General features: G+C 49.3%; 1 protein-coding gene across 2 annotated transcripts; it reads left to right on the top strand.

Annotated features, from left to right (window-relative positions):
• The first annotated feature begins 555 nt into the window (after positions 1–555).
• CDKL1 (cyclin dependent kinase like 1) lies at positions 556–18,916 on the top strand. 2 transcript variants are annotated; one of them, XM_075753161.1, is made up of 9 exons: positions 556–950; positions 6,838–6,959; positions 9,600–9,672; positions 11,918–12,008; positions 12,766–12,966; positions 15,591–15,673; positions 16,182–16,238; positions 16,833–16,988; positions 17,912–18,916. In XM_075753161.1, exons 1-9 carry the CDS (start codon positions 783–785, stop codon positions 18,017–18,019), a joined length of 1,059 nt encoding a protein of 352 aa, XP_075609276.1. In that variant the 5' UTR covers positions 556–782; the 3' UTR covers positions 18,020–18,916. The 2 variants fall into 2 exon arrangements, with proteins under 2 accessions (XP_075609276.1, XP_075609277.1); XM_075753162.1 differs by lacking the exon at positions 16,182–16,238.
• The last annotated feature ends 329 nt before the right edge of the window (positions 18,917–19,245 follow it).

Genomic DNA, 19,245 nt, shown 5'->3' with positions numbered 1-19,245 from the left:
GACACTTCAGGTGCTTGAACTGTACAGGGAGATGTTCCAGGGAAATGCAACGTCTCCCTGCAGCAGGAATGGAGCTCCCTCGCAGCGCTGCCCAAATACGCCCCCCTTACCCCGTGCAGCGCCAAGGCCACCCTGCGGAATGGCCTCCCCTCCTCACCCTGCTGCTGGTTGGAGACAGTGCCCGAGGTGCCAGAGGAAAGGGCTGTGGGCATTCTGCTGCCTTTGGGGGAGCCGTGCCCTCTTCCGCCCCACCCTCGTGAGGAAATCGACCTAAGACCATAGACTCCCATGGAAAAGCAGGGCATGGGAGTCCCAGAGAGGGGTAACAACAAAATGGTGCCATGGGACATGAAGCCCTGGGGGAGGTGTGTGTGTGTGGGGGGGGGTTCGGCGCCCCAAAAGGGTGCATGTGGCCCCGTGAGAGGCCATGGGGACCCCCTCCCTCACTGGGGACCCTCTGCCTCCCTCACTGAGGCCTGCCCCAGCTGACTTGGGGTCCCCAGGGGCAGCTCCTCCTCCTTCTCCGCCCCGGGGAGGGCGCTCCCCTCAGCCCCGGCGACAGACGTCTCGCAAAGGCCGTCCCCCGCCGGGGTAGACCCCCTCCCGCCCTCCCCCCGAGGGCCCGCCCCGGCGGAGCTGCGGCCAGGCCGCGGAGGGCGGGTGGGGCAGCTCCCCGCGGCACGGGAGTAACGGCGAGTGCGGGGGGGCTGGGGCCGCCGCTGCCGAGCGCTGAGGCGAGGGAGCTGTGCCGGGACGGCCCCGCCGTCGCCCGGCCCCACGCCATGGAGCGGTACGAGAAGCTGGGGAAGGTCGGGGAGGGCTCCTACGGCGTCGTCTTCAAGTGCCGCAACAAGGACACCGGCCAGATCGTGGCCATTAAGAAATTCCTGGAGTCCGAGGAGGACCCGGTGATAAGGAAGATCGCCCTGCGGGAGATCCGCATGCTGAAGGTGGGCGGCAGGCGGGCGCCCGGCCTCGCTGGTTCTCCGCGCCTTTCCCTCCACCCGCCTCCTCGGGGGCGCCCGGGGCGGGTGGGCTCCGCCGCGAACGGCACCGCCCCCGGCGCGGTGGGCTGTGGCGCCTACGGGCTGTGCCCCGCCATTGCGAGCCCGGCACCGCGGCCTGGGGGCCTGGGGAGTCCTGAGGGGGCTGGCAGGGGAGCGGGCGTCGTGAGGAGACAGGGCGTTGTGAGGGAGGAAGAGAGGAGACGGGGCGTGAGGGAGTGGTACAGCAAGTGCCCAGCTCAGACAGTTTCTTTGGGAGAAGGCCGGTGCCAGCGAAATTCTTACCCGTTTGGCCAGGGGTGGATGGACGCGCGTTGGGACAGAGGTGATCACCCGCAGCCCGGGTTGTCGCACATCAAAGGGAGTTGGTGCAGGTGGCAGCTGAGGCACTGCAAAGAGCAGGGTGCTGGGTGCCTGCTGATTTCTTCTTGTGGGTGGTAGAGGAGCATCAACAAAATGCCCTCATTGCCATGCCTTCTAGAGAGGGATTGACCCAGACTCTGTCCCCGCCAGGAGCCAGCAATGTCCTGGCTGGTCCAGGCACGGTCGTACGGTTGGCACCATGTGTAACAGGCCGGCTGGCAGCAGCCCACCCATGTCCAGGAGATTCCCACCCGAGACGAGGACTGTTGGAGCTGGTGTGAAGCGTGGGACCCAAAAGTGATCCTAGATAGCACAAGGGGGGGGGGCAGCCATGGGGCACAGCTCTCCTTGCTCCCCGCTTTGCAAATGTGCGTCAGCTCCTCCTTAAAACGCCCTTTCTGGGCCCCTGGTTGTGGGGAATCCACAGTGTCGGAGCCAGACGGGCAGGTGGGATCGAGCCATGTATTGAACGCCGGGGGCTGTGTGGGCTTAGAGGTGTTCACACGTGGAAGTGACTGCAGAACTGGCACATGTGAACTATGGCAGCACCTCATCTTTGCTGATCCTTTCATGACTTGTGTGTGAGCGCTCATCCTCACATAGAAGTGGATCACTCAGCTTCTGTGTTTATTTTCCTGATAAAATGGAACGTTTGCAGTGAGTTATACCCTGGGTCCATCAAGCATGCAGAAATGAAGAGAAACCTGGGAAAAAAAGGGAGACGATGGGGTAAGGTTTTCTTCCGCACTTATAGGCAGAGTTTCTAGAGCCAGGGGTTATACCCATTGCTTCGTGCTTGGCAGACACCCGTACACTGTTGGGAGTTTGTCCCATCTCTTTTTGAACTAGTGTATTCATTTGGTCTCCATAGTTTCCTGAGGCAGTGAGTGCCATGACTTCAGGAATGTGGTGTTGTGAAAAAATATTTCCTTTTATTTATTATAAACTTGCTACTGGGTGATGGCATGCAGTACCCCCATGTGTTAGAAGAAGCAGAGAGTTGTTCCCTTTCCTCTTTCTCCAGGGTACTCATGATTCCATATATACCTCCATCATCTCCCCATCTGCAGCTTTCTCTTTTCTGTGCAGAAGAGCCATAGCTTTAAAGCATTGAACTGATTAAAGAACAATTTTAATAACATGATGGCTTATTATAAATTTTAAAATGACTTCTGATAGGACTCCTTTTTACAAGAAACATGCTGTTAAGACTAGAAACAATGCATTCTTGTAGACAGTGAATGACTTAGGAGTTAATAAAACCCTACAGAAATCCAGAAATCCACAGAGAAAGATGTTCCATTTTATGTGAAACTTCTTTCCCAAAATTCATAGTCCCTTGGTCTCTGATTGCTTTCTGCATGACATCGTTCCCAGACTTCACTGCCTGTGCTGTTTGTGTACTGGCAGTTGATACTCATTGCGTTCAATGTTCCCTTCCATGGAATTACCTTAATTTCCTTGCTGGGAACCAAGTAACTTTCAGTTTTGCAGTTAAGTGCAAGATTTCAGCAGGTTGCGGTATTTCTGATATTTCTTCTCCCAAAGTATCTTTGTGCAATTGGTTTGTCTTTTATTGAGCATTCATATATAAAAAAATGATGTACATGTTATTGTCAAAGGAATATGAATATCCAATTCTCTACCTGATGTAGAAAGAGGCAAAATAAGCCTGAATGCTGTTCTAGAACAGCCGTCATCTAGGAAAAAAACATATTTATTTTTCAGTTAGCTTTTGGGGAGAAGCAGCCTAAGTTTTTCTCCCATCTGAAGCAAACTGATGACATGCAGCTGTATTGTTCCACTAAACAATGCTGGAGATGCATTAAGATTTATTAAAGATCTGGAAAGGAAAATAATGACTGCAGAAGTCACTTGTAATGCTGATAGTAAATGCATCATCCTTAAGGGTACAAAGCCAACACCACTGCTGCCAGCCATGGCAAGAGCTGTGTCGGGGCGCTGTTGATTTTAACAAGTGCAGGCCTGCTTGACTATCTTTTCAACTTTTGCTCTGTAAATAGTAACAGTTTGTTTGTTTGTTTGTTGAGGTATTTCCTGGCTTAGGCAACAACTAAGTGTTTGTCAAAGATGTAGTGAGATTGTGTTTCATCAGTAAAAAATGTAAGGCCCAATAAATTATTATTCTGCACAGCAAATACCTTGTAGACAAAGGGCTTTTTATGGCCAGGAGCCATGGGAGGTGAGGTTGGAGAGCGGGGCAGTATGCAGAGGCTTGAAACACCCTGTGTGCTCCCAATTCCGTAGGAAAAGCTGGCAATAAGTGAAAACAGCGCGAGTCTGTGTGTAAACCCATCGGTGCCTGCTGTTTCCAGGAGGAGCTTCTCTCCTCTACCTCACGTGGAGGCTGACACAGTTTTTAGCTCTGACATTGCAAAGCAGATGAGAGAAAAATAGAATGCAAAGCTGTGTTCATATACAAAACAGAAAAACCCCTCTCATCTTAGCATGGGAGCATTTATAACTTTGAGGAAAGGCCCATGCAAGACATCTGGCCTGTGTGCAGAAGGCAACGCATGGCCTTGTCACCCAAGCAGGGGGGGTAAACCCCAGCCCGGTGCTGCCAGCAACTGGCCGCCAGCAGCACTGATAGCCTTAGAAACTGCTCTCTGAAACGCTGCTGCACCGCCGGACAGGGACATTGTTAGGGTCGCTGGCAGATTTACAGTGCCTTTGTGTGCACGTCTGCATGTACAGGAGACATTGGCCCAGGGAACCCGACTGCCCAGAGAGCCCTGACTGCGGAGGCTGGCTGCGAGCAGGGCACAGGGAGATGCCGTGGCAAGCCTACTCCCGGGGGACCCTCTCCAGGTCCTGCACAAGCAGGTTAACCCACTCTTGTGCTGGTTTACACATCTGTGCCACCTCACAATGTCCCCAGCTCAGCTGGACCTCGTGGTTCCAAGCCCAGGCTCTCTCCCTCCAGAAACCCCAGCTCCACACGCGTGAGGACGGCCGGGACAGACTGTCCCCTGGGCACCGCCTGCTCCTGTGAAAGTCGCTCCCAAAGCCTGACTCATACAACCAACCTGTAACTGCCAGAGCTTTTCCAGAGATCTCAATCTATTATTGTCTATTTAACTTTCTTCTTGGTTTACAATCAGTTGGCAATTATTTCGTCCTCATCTGTCTCTGAAAGTGGAATCTAAGCACAGCAGAGATTGTCTCCTCTGCCTCCTTCCCGCTGGCAGGCTGGGCCGTGCCCAGCAGATTGTCCATGCTGGCAGGCAGGTCTGCTGAGAGCAACAGAGGAACCAGGCGCCTGTTACCCAGCATAGTGGCTGGAGGCCCAGCTTGCTCTCAGATGTCTCTGTTATCGCTGATCTCTGAGAACATAATATGCCAACACACCGATGCATGGAAAGGGAAGGATCCACTTTACGCAGTTGATCAGGAGCCGCTTGACTGGTGAGGGAAGGGACAGTACCAGAGCCATGGCAGCTGTCTGACTTTCCTGGTGGAGTCTGAACTGATAGATCGGGCTTTGTCTAATGTGCCTGTGCCAAGTAGGTACTTTCCTCGATGTGGATATGCTTAACAGGATAGGTGGCATGGTACGCACACAACTCCTGGGAGAATCGCTGTCATTGCTGGGATTTTCAGCAGTCTTGCAGGCTGTTCTCTGTATCTGATCATCTTTTGCAAAGTGCATAAGGAGATGACGAGAATGGAGATACTACTAGATAAATACCAAGCCTGGGAGGTGTTACAAGCCTCCTGCCCTGTGGTTTTAGTACTTTCCCTAGTAGCTCTGCCATGGGAACTGAGGGTGTGCAGAGAAAGTCCGTCCGTTACGCGAGGTCAGGAGCCATGGCCAGGGCAGAGAAGGTTACGCTGGCAGTTAGCCCCTGCTGACACTGCCAGGTACCTTGGGCTGGACAGGGAAGGCACTTGGCCTACCAATACTCATCATGGAGGACTGAGGAAGTGATCAGAAGATCTTGGTTGTCACCTAGGTTTGATCCAGATGGGTGCGAAAGCCTTTGGTGCTGGCAGATGGCTTATGTGGTGTGGGCAGGATTGAAGGAACAAGACGTGTATGTGGTAGGAGGTGCTCTTCAGAGAGATCAGGTCCTTGCTGCCAGTTTGCAGGACTGGAGTAGCCACATTCTGCACACTAATGGAGACCCTGTGCATTGGCACATGGGCTCAGTGTAGTTTCGGTTCAGTATAATGTCCCCCAGAGGCAGTGAGCTCCCTGGAAGGCCTCTCTTTACAAGGAGCTTTTAGAGTGACATGCTTGACTAAAATTACGTTTTTCAAAGGGTCCCTCCTTCTTGTGACAGGTTGGCAATGAGGTATGGTGGGGGTCTTCTACTGACCTGCTCTTTTACTCAAGCTCACTGGTTAACCCCAGGATTCACGCCCTGGATTTCAGTGATCCTTCATCTTGGGGTTAACTGGCTGCTTCCCCAGACAGCTGCATTCCTCAGTTGAGCCCCCTTAAGTTTTCTCTAGTCTTGACTCTGCGCTCCCTTCTCCTTTGCAGGCTTTTCCAGATGGCTCAGAGGCGCATTAGAAGATGGGGTTAGCATAACTCCTAGGCAATGCCCTTTCCAGAAATGTGTTTGTTCTAAAGCCTTGGTCAGGCAGAGCCCTTGTGGATACAGGTCCCTGCAGGCAGAGGGGATTGGTGCCATGAGTCATCTGAAAAGAAGTAACATTCCTGAGTTGGGTCTGGCTTTTCTTTGTTTCCTTTTGCGAACGCTGTGTTGTGCCCCTTGGTTCAAGCCCTCTCCCAGCCCTCCCCCAAAATGTGGGCAAAAGAATCGAAAATGAGAAGCTCCAGTAATGTCCACCCTTGCCTCTTGCAAGGTGCATTTGAATAACCAACCCTGAAGCACTTGGGCTTCACATGCAGTAAGAAGCTGTCTGAGCTCCCCAGGAGAGGAAGCCCTGGTATGAGCACATGAAGTGGATTGAGAGGAAGAGGAAGAAGCAGCAATAAAAATTCTCCTAATTAACCTGTCCAGATTCTGACAATAAGCTGGTGAAGCCGAGCCCACATGCTTTACTTAGCCTTTTCAGACGAGGTCTTGGTTTCTCCTAAATGTGTGTTTGCCTGCTACAGGCACTTACCGTGTGTGATTTCCCAAGCTGTTCTCTGGGGAGAGCTGCTTTTTATTGTGGTGCAGCCAAAGGCTGGGTACGTACAATGAAAGGCGCTGCTGAAATAGCTGTGGACACCGTGATGAATTCTTTATCTGTGAGCATCTTTTCTAAGAGACACTCGCTGAAGCCATGCTGACTTGTTGCCTACAGTCAGTTCCTAAAATAACTACACTGCAGGCTGAGCTGTAGCTGAGCTGCTGCTTCACGTTGTGCTGTGCTTGTATAAAAGATTTCAGCTCAAGGAATCAAGACCCTTGTAGATAAAAGCACTGTCCCCCCCCGCTTTACCCCACTCCCCCTTGCAGTAACTAACCAGTCCATCCACTGTGTGTTACAGCAACTGAAACACCCCAACCTGGTGAACCTGCTTGAAGTGTTCCGGAGGAAGCGGAGGCTGCATCTGGTCTTCGAATACTGCGACCACACAGTCCTCCATGAGCTGGACAAGCACCCGCAGGGGTGAGTGGTCTGTCTGTCCCTGGAAGCTTTGAGCAAAGAAGTCAGGGGGTGTCCGTGTCGTTGCTGCTCTGCAGAGTTTTTAAAGGAATTTCATCAATTACAGGAGAGGTTTCTCAGCCCAGTGCCCAGGACTTACTCTGTTACTGTGGTTTAGCAATGACATGCAAAAGAATTGCGTATGAGCCTATGCGTGCTCCTGTACTGTGCTGCTCACCAAGGAGACTGGAGCTGAGCCTGGACGTTTGGATGATCTTTGGCTGGCTCGGCAGCAGCAAACCTGAGTGGCTCGGGAGCATCTTGTGTCTCACTGCGAAGAGGTTAGGGCTGCTGGGGGGGTAGGCTGGGGCACGCAGCCCTCCTTCCTGCTGCTCCCCAGGTGTGTTACACATCACTGGGAGGCTCTGCAGATCCAGGCTGTGGGCACTGGGGCGACGTGATTGAGCACCCAAAACATAGACAGTCTGTAGTGATGTCACTGATGATCCGTATGACAGACCAGTGACTTCTAGCCCTCTGGCATGCTGCTGTGCTAAGGAGTACGTGTTGGCTGGCAGGAGTTACCAGGAGTTATGCCTGCACCTCTCTGCACAGCCTGAGGTCAGACACCCTCTTCTTTAAACAGGTGCTTGCACAAAGTGTGAGCTACACGGGCAGAAAGAACATTCTCCAGGACAGAGTTTGTTCTTTTGACACATTGTAAATGACACTCCTACTAAATATATTGTCCCTAATTACTCACAGTGACTCGGTGCTGGGGCAATGCTAAGCAGAAGTTCATAAATCATTTTACAGGCCTGGAGCTAAATGAATTGCCTGCAGGAGACTAATTGTTGAGTAAACAAGAGCCAGCTACTCTCTTTCTCCCTGATGTGGAGCTCTAGAAGGAGAATGGAGCATGCTGATAGCAGATCGCTTTGTGAGCTGGTGAGCAGCTTTCACCCCAGTTTGAACCTGTTCACCTGGAATCTGAAGAGAGGATGGATAACCCTCTTTGAAGAAAATACTTCACATTTGCTTTCTGTTCTTCAGAACGACTCCAGTGTGAACAAATGTGTAACACCTGGTTGCATATTTCAGTTTTGATCTTTGCTACAGCAGATGGTCAAGTCTTTTGTGGTCAGGATTATAGGTGGGTGAGCACATGCCTCTTTGCACCATGTTTCCAGGTCATTTGACCAACTTCCTCCCCTTCTCAGGCTGTCAGTGCAGCACTCACATCATTCTAGGATGTTTCTGCAAGGAGACTCTTGACATTGCCACAGCAGTGTCAGCACAAGACTTTCAGCACTGAGAGCAGCAGGTGCCTTAAAGAAAAAGCCAGGCTTCTTGCATATTGTTTTGGTTTAGGTTTGTGGTTTTGGTTTTTTCTTTATGATTAATTGGAAGCTTTTCAGCCTTAAACACATGAAATAAAATTGAATTTGAGCTTGAAAGTGTCAGGATTGTCACCTCTGCCTTTCCTGGGGTTGTTGAAGATTGTTACAGACAGGCAAGGAAGTTTAAGAACTGTTGCACAGTAACTGAAAGAAAGGAGAGGAGGCTGGATCTTTAACAGAGGTTTTCTTTCTCTGAAGTAGTGACAGGCCAAGGGGGAATGGCCTGAAGCTGCAGGAGGGGAGATGGAGATGGGATGTGAGGCAGAAATCCTTCCCTGTGAGGGTGCTGAGGCCCTGGCACAGGGTGCCCAGAGAAGCTGTGGCTGCCCCTGGCTCCCTGGCAGTGTTCAAGGCCAGGTTGGATGGGGCTTTGGGCAACTTGGGCTAGTGGAGGGTGTCCCTGCCCATGGCAGGGGGGTGGAACTGGATGGGCTGTGAGGTCCCTTCTAACCCAAACCATTCTATGAGTCTATGATTCTAAGTGTTTGCCAGCTGTTGGAGGGAAGGAGAGGAGATGCAAACCAAAGTAGAGCTTTATTTTCTTCTAGGAACATCCTTCCCCATCCCATTTTGGTCACCTCTCCACTCTGGACAATCAGTGACATGACAGCATTGCAAGTCATGCATCTATACCGTGGATACTCCAAAACCTCCAACTCTGAGCAGCTGCAGAGGCAGAAATGCCTGCTGGCATTTCGGGAGGATTGCCGGGACGTGTGGATGCTAAGCACAGCCACAGGACAGGATTTGACACAGACTTGCACACAGCCACCTCATGCTGGTGGTGACTGGGTGGTGCCAGACACTCTGGCATCCTCTTAGCTGCCATAAATCCTTGTGTCTTGTTGCATTGACTGGATTTGGAAGTGGTCTTGATGTTCCTTTTGATGCTCCTGTGATGCTTGAAGGGTAACCTGACAGGAGAGCATTGCTTGCTGCAGGGAGGTGGCAGGCAGAGCTCAGCCTCAGCTCTGAAACATTGGAAGAGGTACAAACAGCCTCCACCATCAGCAGCCCACACAGTGTGACTGGTTCCCTGTAGTGGAAGATCAACGAACCGAGGGTTATTATGTATTTCTTGTAACTTATTTATAGCAAGAAAATGCACCTAGTGTTTTTTCTCTGTGTTTTCTGACTTGGTCCCTGATGGTTTTGCTCGGAGATCTCTGTACAATGTTAGCACTCAAAGGCCTCCTCTTCCTTGTTCCTGTAATAATGAAGTTGTTTTTGTTGGCCAAAATAAAAATGCGCTTTCTTAAAACAGGGTGCCGGAGCATGTAGTGAAGAGCATAACCTGGCAGACCCTCCAAGCTGTGAACTTCTGCCATAAACACAATGTAAGTAAGTCCCCTGAACAGCACTAACAATTGCTGTAACGTGGCCTTGGAGGAGATGGAGATTCTGTTGCCATTTTCCTGGTTACAGACCTTTCATGGGACAAAGTCAGATGGAATTTCCTGTTTTCAACAGGAAACATGTATCTGAAATATTATAGTAGACCCACAACAGCTGCATTTGCTATCACACAGGTCCCTTGGGTTTGCTGTCAAGGAATGATTTGCACTACTGACCTTCGACAAGCTTCCAGGCTGAACAGGAATATATCCTTGTGTGTTCCCTGTGCCATGCATTACACCTGACATTTAAAAAACTGGCTTAGAGCATCTGAGACCTGAGCAAACTGCTGCTGATTTCACAGAAAGTCCTTCTATTGATAGTCATAGGTGTTGAATCATGACACCAGTTAAAAGGTTTAAAAAATTAGATAAAGTAAACCAGTTTTACTCTGCTTTCTGGCTGGAGGTGCGAGCTGTGTGCACAACAAGTATTTTGTAGAAAGCAGTGGGGACGCTTTAAGAAACAGGGAAGGAGAGGAGCCTTTTGGAGTTCTTCAGGCAAACTGTTTTTGTTTATCTGCCAATGTTTGAGATTTAAGAGTCCAGGAGGTTGCTCTGGAATGGGTGTTTTGTCTTTGCTGGGAGAATTATGTCCAGTTGAGCCACAGGAACTTGGCCATAGGTCTGTCCTGCTTCCAAGATTTGTTGGTTTGCTGCTTTTTTCTGTTCCTCCACTCAGTCTAAAAGATTTAACGGAGTTTTAAAGCAGAGGGAACAATGAGATGTTGCAGTCTGACCTGCTGTAGATCACAGGTAATGAGGTTTTATGCAGCTGCCCTTTTTGGAACTCCATGACACTGGTTTAACAAGCAGCGTTTCAGTGCTCAGGAGGAGACATGATAATTTACCACCAGCTTAGCTAGGAAAAGTCCGAGGTGTTTGCTCTGAGGTGATGGTAGAGGAGGGACAATGTGAGCTAGACCCTGGTGATTTCAGTAGAACACGCCTTTCATACATAGGCAGAAGAAATGAAGGTCTCTGCTAGTTCGATCAGGAGAAACTCTTTGCCAAGCCCAAATTCGATTGTTGTGAACCTTCAGCAAGCAAGGTCACTTCCCAAGAATCACAGAATTGCTGATGTTGGAAGGGACCTCTGGAGATCAGCTACTCCAGCCCTCCCATTCAAGCTGGGTCAGCTAGAGCAGACTGCTCAGAAACCTCTCCAGTCAGGGTTTGAGTATCTCCAAGGATGGAGCTTCCACAGACTCTCTGGGAAACCTGTTTGGGTGTTTGGCTGCCCTCACAGTGAAAAAAATCATTGCTTCCATTTAAATGGAATTTCCCATGTGTTCAGTTTGTGCCCTTTGCCTCTTGTCCTTTCACTGGACACCACTGGCTCGGTCTTCTTTACTCCTTCCCATCAGGTATTTGTACAGGTATTTAATAGGATCCTCCCTGAGCCCTCTCTTCTCCAGGTTGAATGATGGTCCCAGCTCCCTCATCCTCTCCTTGGATGTCAGGTACCCCAATCCCTTAATCATTTTGGTGGCCCTTCACTGGAGTCACTCCAGTACACCCACGCCTTCCTCCTACTGAGGATCCCAAAGCTGGAGACAGAACTTTGCATGTGTCTCACCTGTGCTGAGTAGAGGGAACACCAGGCATGCTCTGGCATCTACAAGGATAGATAAAGTCCCACATCTAAAACATAGCCTTCATCTCATCTGTGAGCTTCACCAGCAAAATCATTTGCTTGTCTACGAGATTATCAGTAAATACAGATCATAGATTTCATCCAAGAACTGATCCCAGAAGACCTACACACCTCTCATTAGGATCTCCCCATGTATTCATAAAGCCGAGTCCCTTATTAGGAGTGTGTTACACATAGCTGTATCAAGTGAGTTGCATTTGCAGAGCTCCAGGTTAACAACAATCTTTGCTCTGCAAACCTCGCTCCTCCTGCTAGCAGATTGCCAGCTGGTTCTGGGGAGCCGACTCAGTGGTGTCCAAGTGATACAGAGCTATGCAGTGGGAGCCTCCACAGCGTCTCATCCCAAAGGTGGGGTGTAGGCAGGGTAATTGTCCTGCCCAGCAGGACGTAAATCCTTTCATCTTCTCTTTCAGTAGGAATGATTGATTGCCTGTCACAATGTGCAAGGGGTATGCGGCTGAATTAAGAGGTTCTTTATCTGAAGGCCAGGTTAAATACTTGCTTCTAATCTTGGGTTTTTTCTGTTTCCAGTGCATCCACCGAGACGTAAAGCCAGAAAACATCCTGATAACAAAGCACTCAGTCATCAAACTTTGTGACTTTGGATTTGCTCGCATACTGAGTGAGTGCCAACTTGCTACTTACATGGATTGTTAACACATGAAAGCTCAAATGAAGGGTAGGATCAGGCTTTTAAACACCAGTAAAGACTCACTTGCCTTTGTCTAGTGCACATGTAAATCATCCTATATAAAGGCTGGTGTGTTTTCACAGAGGAGCCCTGCTAAAGGCTGAATAGAGATCCCTGAACCAGCTTAAACAGAGCTAGCCCAGACACCGTGATGCCTCTGTAAATGAGCTCCGTCTGAGCTCCCCGCTGGTGCAGCTGAACTGCTGGTGGTGCTGGCGCTCGTAGATAGAAGTCGGCCTTGGGCATCTTGGAGCTGCCCAGCCGTGGCTTGTGCAATGCTGGAGACACAGCTGGAATTCCCTGGCAGGAGGAGCCCCTCTGGCAGAAGGTGCTGTCTCTGCTAACAATGGCTTCACATTTTCCGTTGTAAATAAACCCCCTAATTTGTTATTTTTTTAGCTCTTGTTCAGACAAATCACGTGAGCTTTGAGAACTGACCACTGGCTGGTGCAGGACCCTGCTGTGGAGCTCTGCGTATTTTCATTTGGAGGAAAATATGGTCTTGATTTTTGCCAAATCTTAAGTGTTTCCAAAGTTGGGTTCTGCTAGTGGCCAGTGACTCATAGTGTTCCTGCAGCTATTGCTGCCCAGGAGGTGCCCCGACGCGCGTAACAACAGATGGCAGCTCCTCTGCATCATTCTGATCCCTCGTTCCTGTTTGTTTCTCTCCTTCCTGACCCCAACCTAGCTGGTCCGAGTGATTATTACACAGACTACGTGGCTACCAGGTGGTACCGCTCTCCGGAGTTACTTGTGGGAGACACCCAGTACGGCCCTCCCGTGGATGTGTGGGCGATAGGCTGCGTCTTTGCAGAGCTGCTCGCCGGGGTCCCCCTGTGGCCTGGCAAGTCTGATGTCGACCAGCTGTACCTCATCCGGAGAACTCTGGGTAAGTGTCCCCTCTGCACCGCTCAGAGCCCCGATCTTCCCAAGGCCTTTGGCAGGACTAGAACTTGCCCAGGAGGATTTTCCTCTATGGTGGGAATCGGGATTAGCCAGGAGGTGAATTTACCCGGTGGATCTCTCCCTTTAGTAGGTGCTGGCTTATTTGTCCTTAAAAGGGAGCTAGTTTTTCCTGGCATAACTTACACATACACATCTTGTTAGGAGATTGTGTAGTTGGAGTAACAGATGCTGCTTCAGGTTCTGGCAGGATTTGGGGAAATGAAGTAGGCATCCATGTGGGTGGAGACTGCTCTTCAGAAAAAGATCTGGGGGGTGGAATTGGTTTCAGCTTGTATGAGCCAGCAGTGCCAGGCCATGGCTGAAAGGCTCACGATGGACAGGGCTGTGTAAGCAGGATCATCACCTGCAAACTGCCTGAAACCATCCTTCCGCTCTCTTTAGCAGTGGCGGCCTCTGAGAAGCTGGGTCTGGTGCTGGGTGGTTTAAGAAAGATGTGGGATGTGTTAGGTGACCACTGGATGCCCCTCCTGGTCCTTTGGGATGGCTCAGTGCCTACCGGGGTGTGGGGAGCACAGGGCCAGCCCCGCAGGAGGCACAGAACCACCTGCCTCTGCTGCTCTCCTTTCCACAGACAGAAAAATGAGGTGCCTGTATCAGAAAGGACCAGGAATGCTTTGCATAAAGGTTTGGAAGATCCACGTGGTTTTCAGGGTTTGGTACCAAGCAAAGTGCTGCCTGCCCCTAGGTAACGAATGGTTGGATTTAGTTCATCACAGCTTTGGGGGTCTTGTAAACATTGCCGATGCCCGTTGACGGCTGTGTGCTTGGGAAAGAGTGTGAACATTGAAGTTTGTCTGTTCCACTTGTTAGTCTTTGTTCACGAAGGAATTTTAGGAGCCACTCCAGATTTGGAACAGAGGTTAAATAAAAGAGCCATTATCCATGTAACACTTAAACTAATCCAGTCTCATTGATTCTATTTGATCTTGGTGTGTAACATCTGATTTCTCGGGTGGAAAGGAACAACTCTCCACTTTTAATTGAAATTTGTTGGAATGAACTGAGAATTGTAATTTTTACTGAGCAGTTTATAAAACTATAACGGTGACTGGCGGCTTTGAACAGATGAGCTCCGTAGCTAGACAAATAGTTTAACATTGATTGCTTCATCCTCCAGAATACATTTATGCCAATGTTAAGTAAGTTGTAATTTATTTTTAATGATAGGGTTTTGGCCAGAAGAAATTTCCTTTTGATCCAGGTGATGGACTTAGGCAGTGTTTACAGAAAAAAGCTCCTGGATCAAAACTGTGTAATTCTGGTGGTTTGGCTTTTGTTACATATTTGATTTTAACGTTTTGCTTGCTCTGAGCCGCTCTAAGCTTCAAACAAGGGCCATGAAGCAGCATTGGGGAAAAGCTACAGTGTGTTCCTGTTGGTGCTGCATTGAGCTCTTTTCTATGCGACATCCTCAGGAGTGAACAAAAAGAATTTCACTTTAGTGAATTCACTTTAGTGAAAGTCACAATATGATTTAAACTATAATGAAGCTGGAACTCTTGTGGTTAGCGTGTCCCCTTCCAGTAGTCCAAGAAGACAAAACTGTTTACACAGACAGGCTGCCTCTCGGGAAATCCTTCCCTTTGGAAACACTGAAACACAGCATTAGCGTGGAGAGCAGGCCAGCAGAGCCCCACTCACCCTCCTGCGAACGGAGCACTCCAACAACGTGTGCCCACGCTGCCAGGCGGCCACCTCCAAAACAAACAGCGGCTCCTGCCAGCTCGTCATCAGAGCCCTGGGCTGGTCTGTCACGTCTGCTGTGAGCAGGGGAGTTAGCTGCTGCTCTGATCTTGCTTCACCCTTTGGGAAGGATGCCCAGCTGAAGCTCCGTGCTGTGGCATGGCAGAGTTTCAGGTCCTGGTAGGTGTTTGCACAGCACCCTCTAGCTATCACACCGAGACACGTTCCCTGGCTCCCCCACACAAGGGTCTTGAGTTCGGCCGGTGCACAGCGGGGGGTACAGGTGCTGGCACTGAGCAGACATGTTTGTGGAACTGAGTGCCTTGCCCACCTTATTCCCTGTTGTTCTACCGAGGGGTCTTTTTGCTAGTGCAGATCAAATTTGCAGTTACCCAAATAATGCAGTGGTAGGATCTAGGCATTTGGCACAGGGAGATATATAGAATTACGTATTTTTCAAGGCCCTCAGCTATAGTGGGCAGAGTTCATAAAAGCCACTCTGCTGCCCAGTGCGGAAACTCAGAGCCTGGAAGATGCACAGCTGCTGGGAGCTCCTGCTCCAAAAAGTGCTCCCTCCAGCTGAATTTCTTTGAGCTATTTACAGCATGAGGCCCTGGGCAGTTGTGTCCGCGTGGCCCTGCCTTTCGTTCAGCACAGTCACATGGCTGGGGGATCACTGATGTCCTAGATGGACGTTAGTTTTCACAAAAGAGCATTTAATCAGCTCACTTGATGCTGCTCCATCTTTTTAGATGTTCTCTCGGATGGTGTCAGCCTTGGTAGAGGATATAAGCTTGTTCAATGCAGGCGCTGTAAAAACAGCAAATTAATCCAACTCTGTTTTTTTTTTATTCTTGGTCAAAGGGGATCTTATTCCCAGGCACCAGCAAGTGTTCAGCACCAACCAGTTCTTCAGCGGGGTAAGAATTCCAGACCCCGAGAGCATGGTAAGAGCTCCCTCTGGACGTGCTTCCCTTGAGCCTAGCGCTAACCAGCAATCTGTCTGCAGTGCTAAGGAGACACGGTGTTTGGACAGAGAAATGTTCCTCCTTCTTTCTACCCGGAGTACACATGCTGTCTGCTTTGGATGTGGAGCTGGGAAGGCCTCGCTTGCTCAGCTTGACCAGTCCTTTGCTGCACAGCATTTTTTCCCTATCCAAAAGCTTTGCCCTCTACTTTTCCGATGTACACTGGAGTATTATTTGGAGGCGGCTGAACCCCTCTCATGACGTTTTAACCGATACCCTGGGTAAAAGCAGTCAAACGCTTCATCTCTGCTCCGTCTCCCCCTTTCTGGTGGCAGAGCAGCCAACCTACCCACCCTCAGTGATGTCAGGCAGCTCCCCTCCAAGCACATGAAGTGACAGATGCATTTTGTGAGGTACAGGTTCTCTGTACCCTGGTGAATGAAAAGCTTGCTAATATGAGCACACTCACTGTTTTTTTTCCCCCCAGGAGCCGTTAGAAATGAAATTCCCTAGTATTTCGTACTCTGCTTTAGCTCTGATGAAGGTAAGAAAACTACAGCTAGCGGAGGAGCTCTGCGCTGAGGCCTGTTTTGCTTATCAGCTGGTAAATGGTTGGAGAGCTGGAGGGGATTTGGAGAGGACTTGAAATCCACTCCTCTCTAATCCACTCATCTTTACCATGGAGGTGGAAAATGTACTGTTCCCTTACTAAGATGCAGTGAATGGAAACTGTGAGGATGGAGACGTTAAAAGAAGGTGCAGCTGTGGATAGTACTAGCTGTGCTAAATACTGGAACAACACAGCTCACGCCATAGTGGATTCCCCTGTTTAAGAAAGTTGTTCTAGTTCAAATGAAAGTTGTGGGCTTAACTGGTTTTTGAGGGTTGCTGTTTGCTACACCATGCAATTCTAACTGTTCTTCTAGCTGCAATTTCTATTATTGCCTGGTAGCAATTGTTCAGTATTAGGTGCTTTGCAGGCTTCGTGCTGACTCTGAAAAGCCAGGCTCTTAGAATCCATTAAAAAAGATTAACACATGTAGCTGTGCAAATACTCATTGGCTGCGGTGAGTAGCTGGAGTTGTGCAGACCTGTTTAACGAGTGTTTTCTGTGATCCTTTACTTTATCTTTTCGAAGAGTTGCCTTCGTATGGACCCTGCGGAGCGGCAGACGTGTGAGCAGCTCCTGCAGCATCCCTATTTTGACAGCATTAGGGAAGCAGCGGATCTGGGGAAAGAACAGGAAAAAACGGCTCGGAAACCAGGCAGACTGACTCGGAAGCACGTGGCAGGGGTAACATTTTCCCGGTAGTATTTCATGTTCTGTGCCCCAAGAAGGGACTGGTTCTGTCTGGCTCCCAGGGGGTGGGCTTATGCTGGCAGTTAATGGTGGGAAAGCTCCCGCCTTGGACCGATCTTAATTTTAGCCCGAGGAGAAAATGAACGTCCTGGCTAAAGAGTGACTGGGTGCAAGCTGAATTCTGCATTGAGCCACCGGGGATGAGCAGCACAGGGATGTGAAAGATGAGGTTTATCCAGGAATGTGCGTTCCCGACAAAGAATAGCAGGATAGCTGAACAGGCTGGACGGGCTTGTGCGGCTGGTTTAATTTGGCGTTCTCTGGGATCTTTTTGGTGCTTTTGAATCCCACAATATGGAGATAGCAGAAAATGCCCAGTTCCATTTGTAACTGCCGATGGGATGTGATCCCTTACTCAGACGTTGCACAACGCACTGGGTGTTTCTGCAGCTGGAGTTGCCAACCAAATGTCTCTGGGCCATTTCAGTCTTTCCAGACTCCAGCCCAAGTCTCCAAACCCAGCCTCAGGACCAGTCATTCGCAGCTCGCTCTTCTGTGAGCCACATTCCCCGTGACAGCTCTAACACTCCACTGGTAACACACAGGGAAGTTGGGAGTGTAGGATGGAGAACTGCTACAGCATAAAAATTCCTGGATCAGACTGATCCGCCTCTTCCATTTCCATGACATAGGATAGAACAGAAATATTTTTCTCACCCTGGATGACTGGAAGAAATACCTCTAATGAGCTGTTCTGGTTGCAGTCCAGTTGTACACCACCAGGTCCGTGACTCTTAGTTTGAAAAGTACAAGGTTACAGTATGAATAGTTTTACAGCTTATATTCCTTTCTGAAAAATGAAACGCGTGCTTCGTTCTCATTTCAAATGAATACACAGCCTGTCACTTTTCCTTCAGTTACAGTACCTGCCTCAGTTAACCAGCAGTAACGTTCTACCAGCTTTGGACAGCAAGAAGTACTGCAGCAAAACAAAGAAATCAAACTACCATTTCCCTAACATCTAACCGGATGGGAGATTCAAAACTATGTATTGTTCAAAGTTAAAGTCATTCAGAATTTATAAAAGGAGGATATGCGATGGAAAACTAAATTAATACATGTTACGACATATACAAACGTGGTCTGTGAAGTAACGTACTCCAGGTCAGCAACAGAAGGAAAGTTCTGCACAGAGAGAACTCCAAGTGTTTTGTGTACAAAGGAAAATACATTTGGTTTTGCCTTAATTCGTGGTTGTATACCGGTTCAGGATTACTGCAACCCAGTGTTTACAGTGTGAATTTAAAAGCTCCATTGCCTGTCTATGCTTGTACTTCAGCCGTGGCAGAACAACTGCAACCTTGCCAAATAAATCGGAGTCCCACTGTGTCAAAACAGCAATACTGCTTTAGTCTGGGACTAAGTGACTGATCCTGCAAGGAGCTGTAAGCCTAGAGCCAATGCCAGTAGGAGATGTATGTGTGGAGCCAAGCCTAACTGCTCCACTTAGTTAGAAACCTGGTGAAATAGCACTGCTCTAAAGGCATCTCTGTCTTACGGACGGCATTTGTAGATCGCAGAGTGTTAAAAGTACTGGTAATGGCTTACTGGAAGGCTCAACGGGCACTGTCACCAGGAGAAGAGATTAGTAGTAAAACCTGTTGTTTCTTCTCCTCTCTGTTTCTTCCTCGCATTATGAGGTCATTTTTATTTGCAGTTTCTGTCAATAGTGAAGTCACTTGCCTGTAGTGTTACAGAAATTGTTGTAAAAATAATCAATTAATATAATGTATAACATTGGCCAGACACAGGCAGGAATTCTACCTAAGCGTACGTATGAGAACGATTCGTGGGCTTTGCATAATCTCAGGATGTAATATTGTGTTGATTTTGAATAAAAGAACTGTAACTTGGTTTTCCAATTTACTGGATGTGTTTTACTGTGTAAAATTTTACTACTGGGCAAGGAACATCCTCTTTGTACTTGAAACCTAGAGCAAAAATGTTTTCTGTGGCCATGAAGATGATCTGAGGGCTGGAGCACCTCTGCTATGGAGACAGGCTGAGAGAGTTGGGGTGGTTCAGCCTGGAGAAGAGAAGGCTGCGGGGAGACCTTCGAGGCCCTTCCAGTCCCTGCAGGGGCTCCAGGAAAGCTGGAGAGGGACTGGTGACAAGGGCAGGGAGTGACAGGCCAAGGGGAATGGCCTGAAGCTGCAGGAGGGGAGATGGAGATGGGATGTGAGGCAGAAAT

Source organism: Balearica regulorum, chromosome 5, assembly GCF_011004875.1.
Source record: "Balearica regulorum gibbericeps isolate bBalReg1 chromosome 5, bBalReg1.pri, whole genome shotgun sequence".
Taxonomy (NCBI): domain Eukaryota; kingdom Metazoa; phylum Chordata; class Aves; order Gruiformes; family Gruidae; genus Balearica; species Balearica regulorum.
Note: the sequence above shows the minus strand (reverse complement) of the source record. Positions and strands in the feature narration are given on the sequence as shown.

Bases quoted from the DNA above. Each gene is read 5' to 3' on its own strand.
- CDKL1 (XM_075753161.1), top strand. From the start codon at position 783: ATGGAGCGGTACGAGAAGCTGGGGAAGGTCGGGGAGGGCTCCTACGGC. The intron at 15,674-16,181 runs GTAAGAGCTCCC...TTTTCCCCCCAG, and splicing joins TTCCAGACCCCGAGAGCATG to GAGCCGTTAGAAATGAAATT. The intron at 16,989-17,911 runs GTAACATTTTCC...CTTTTCCTTCAG, and splicing joins CTCGGAAGCACGTGGCAGGG to TTACAGTACCTGCCTCAGTT.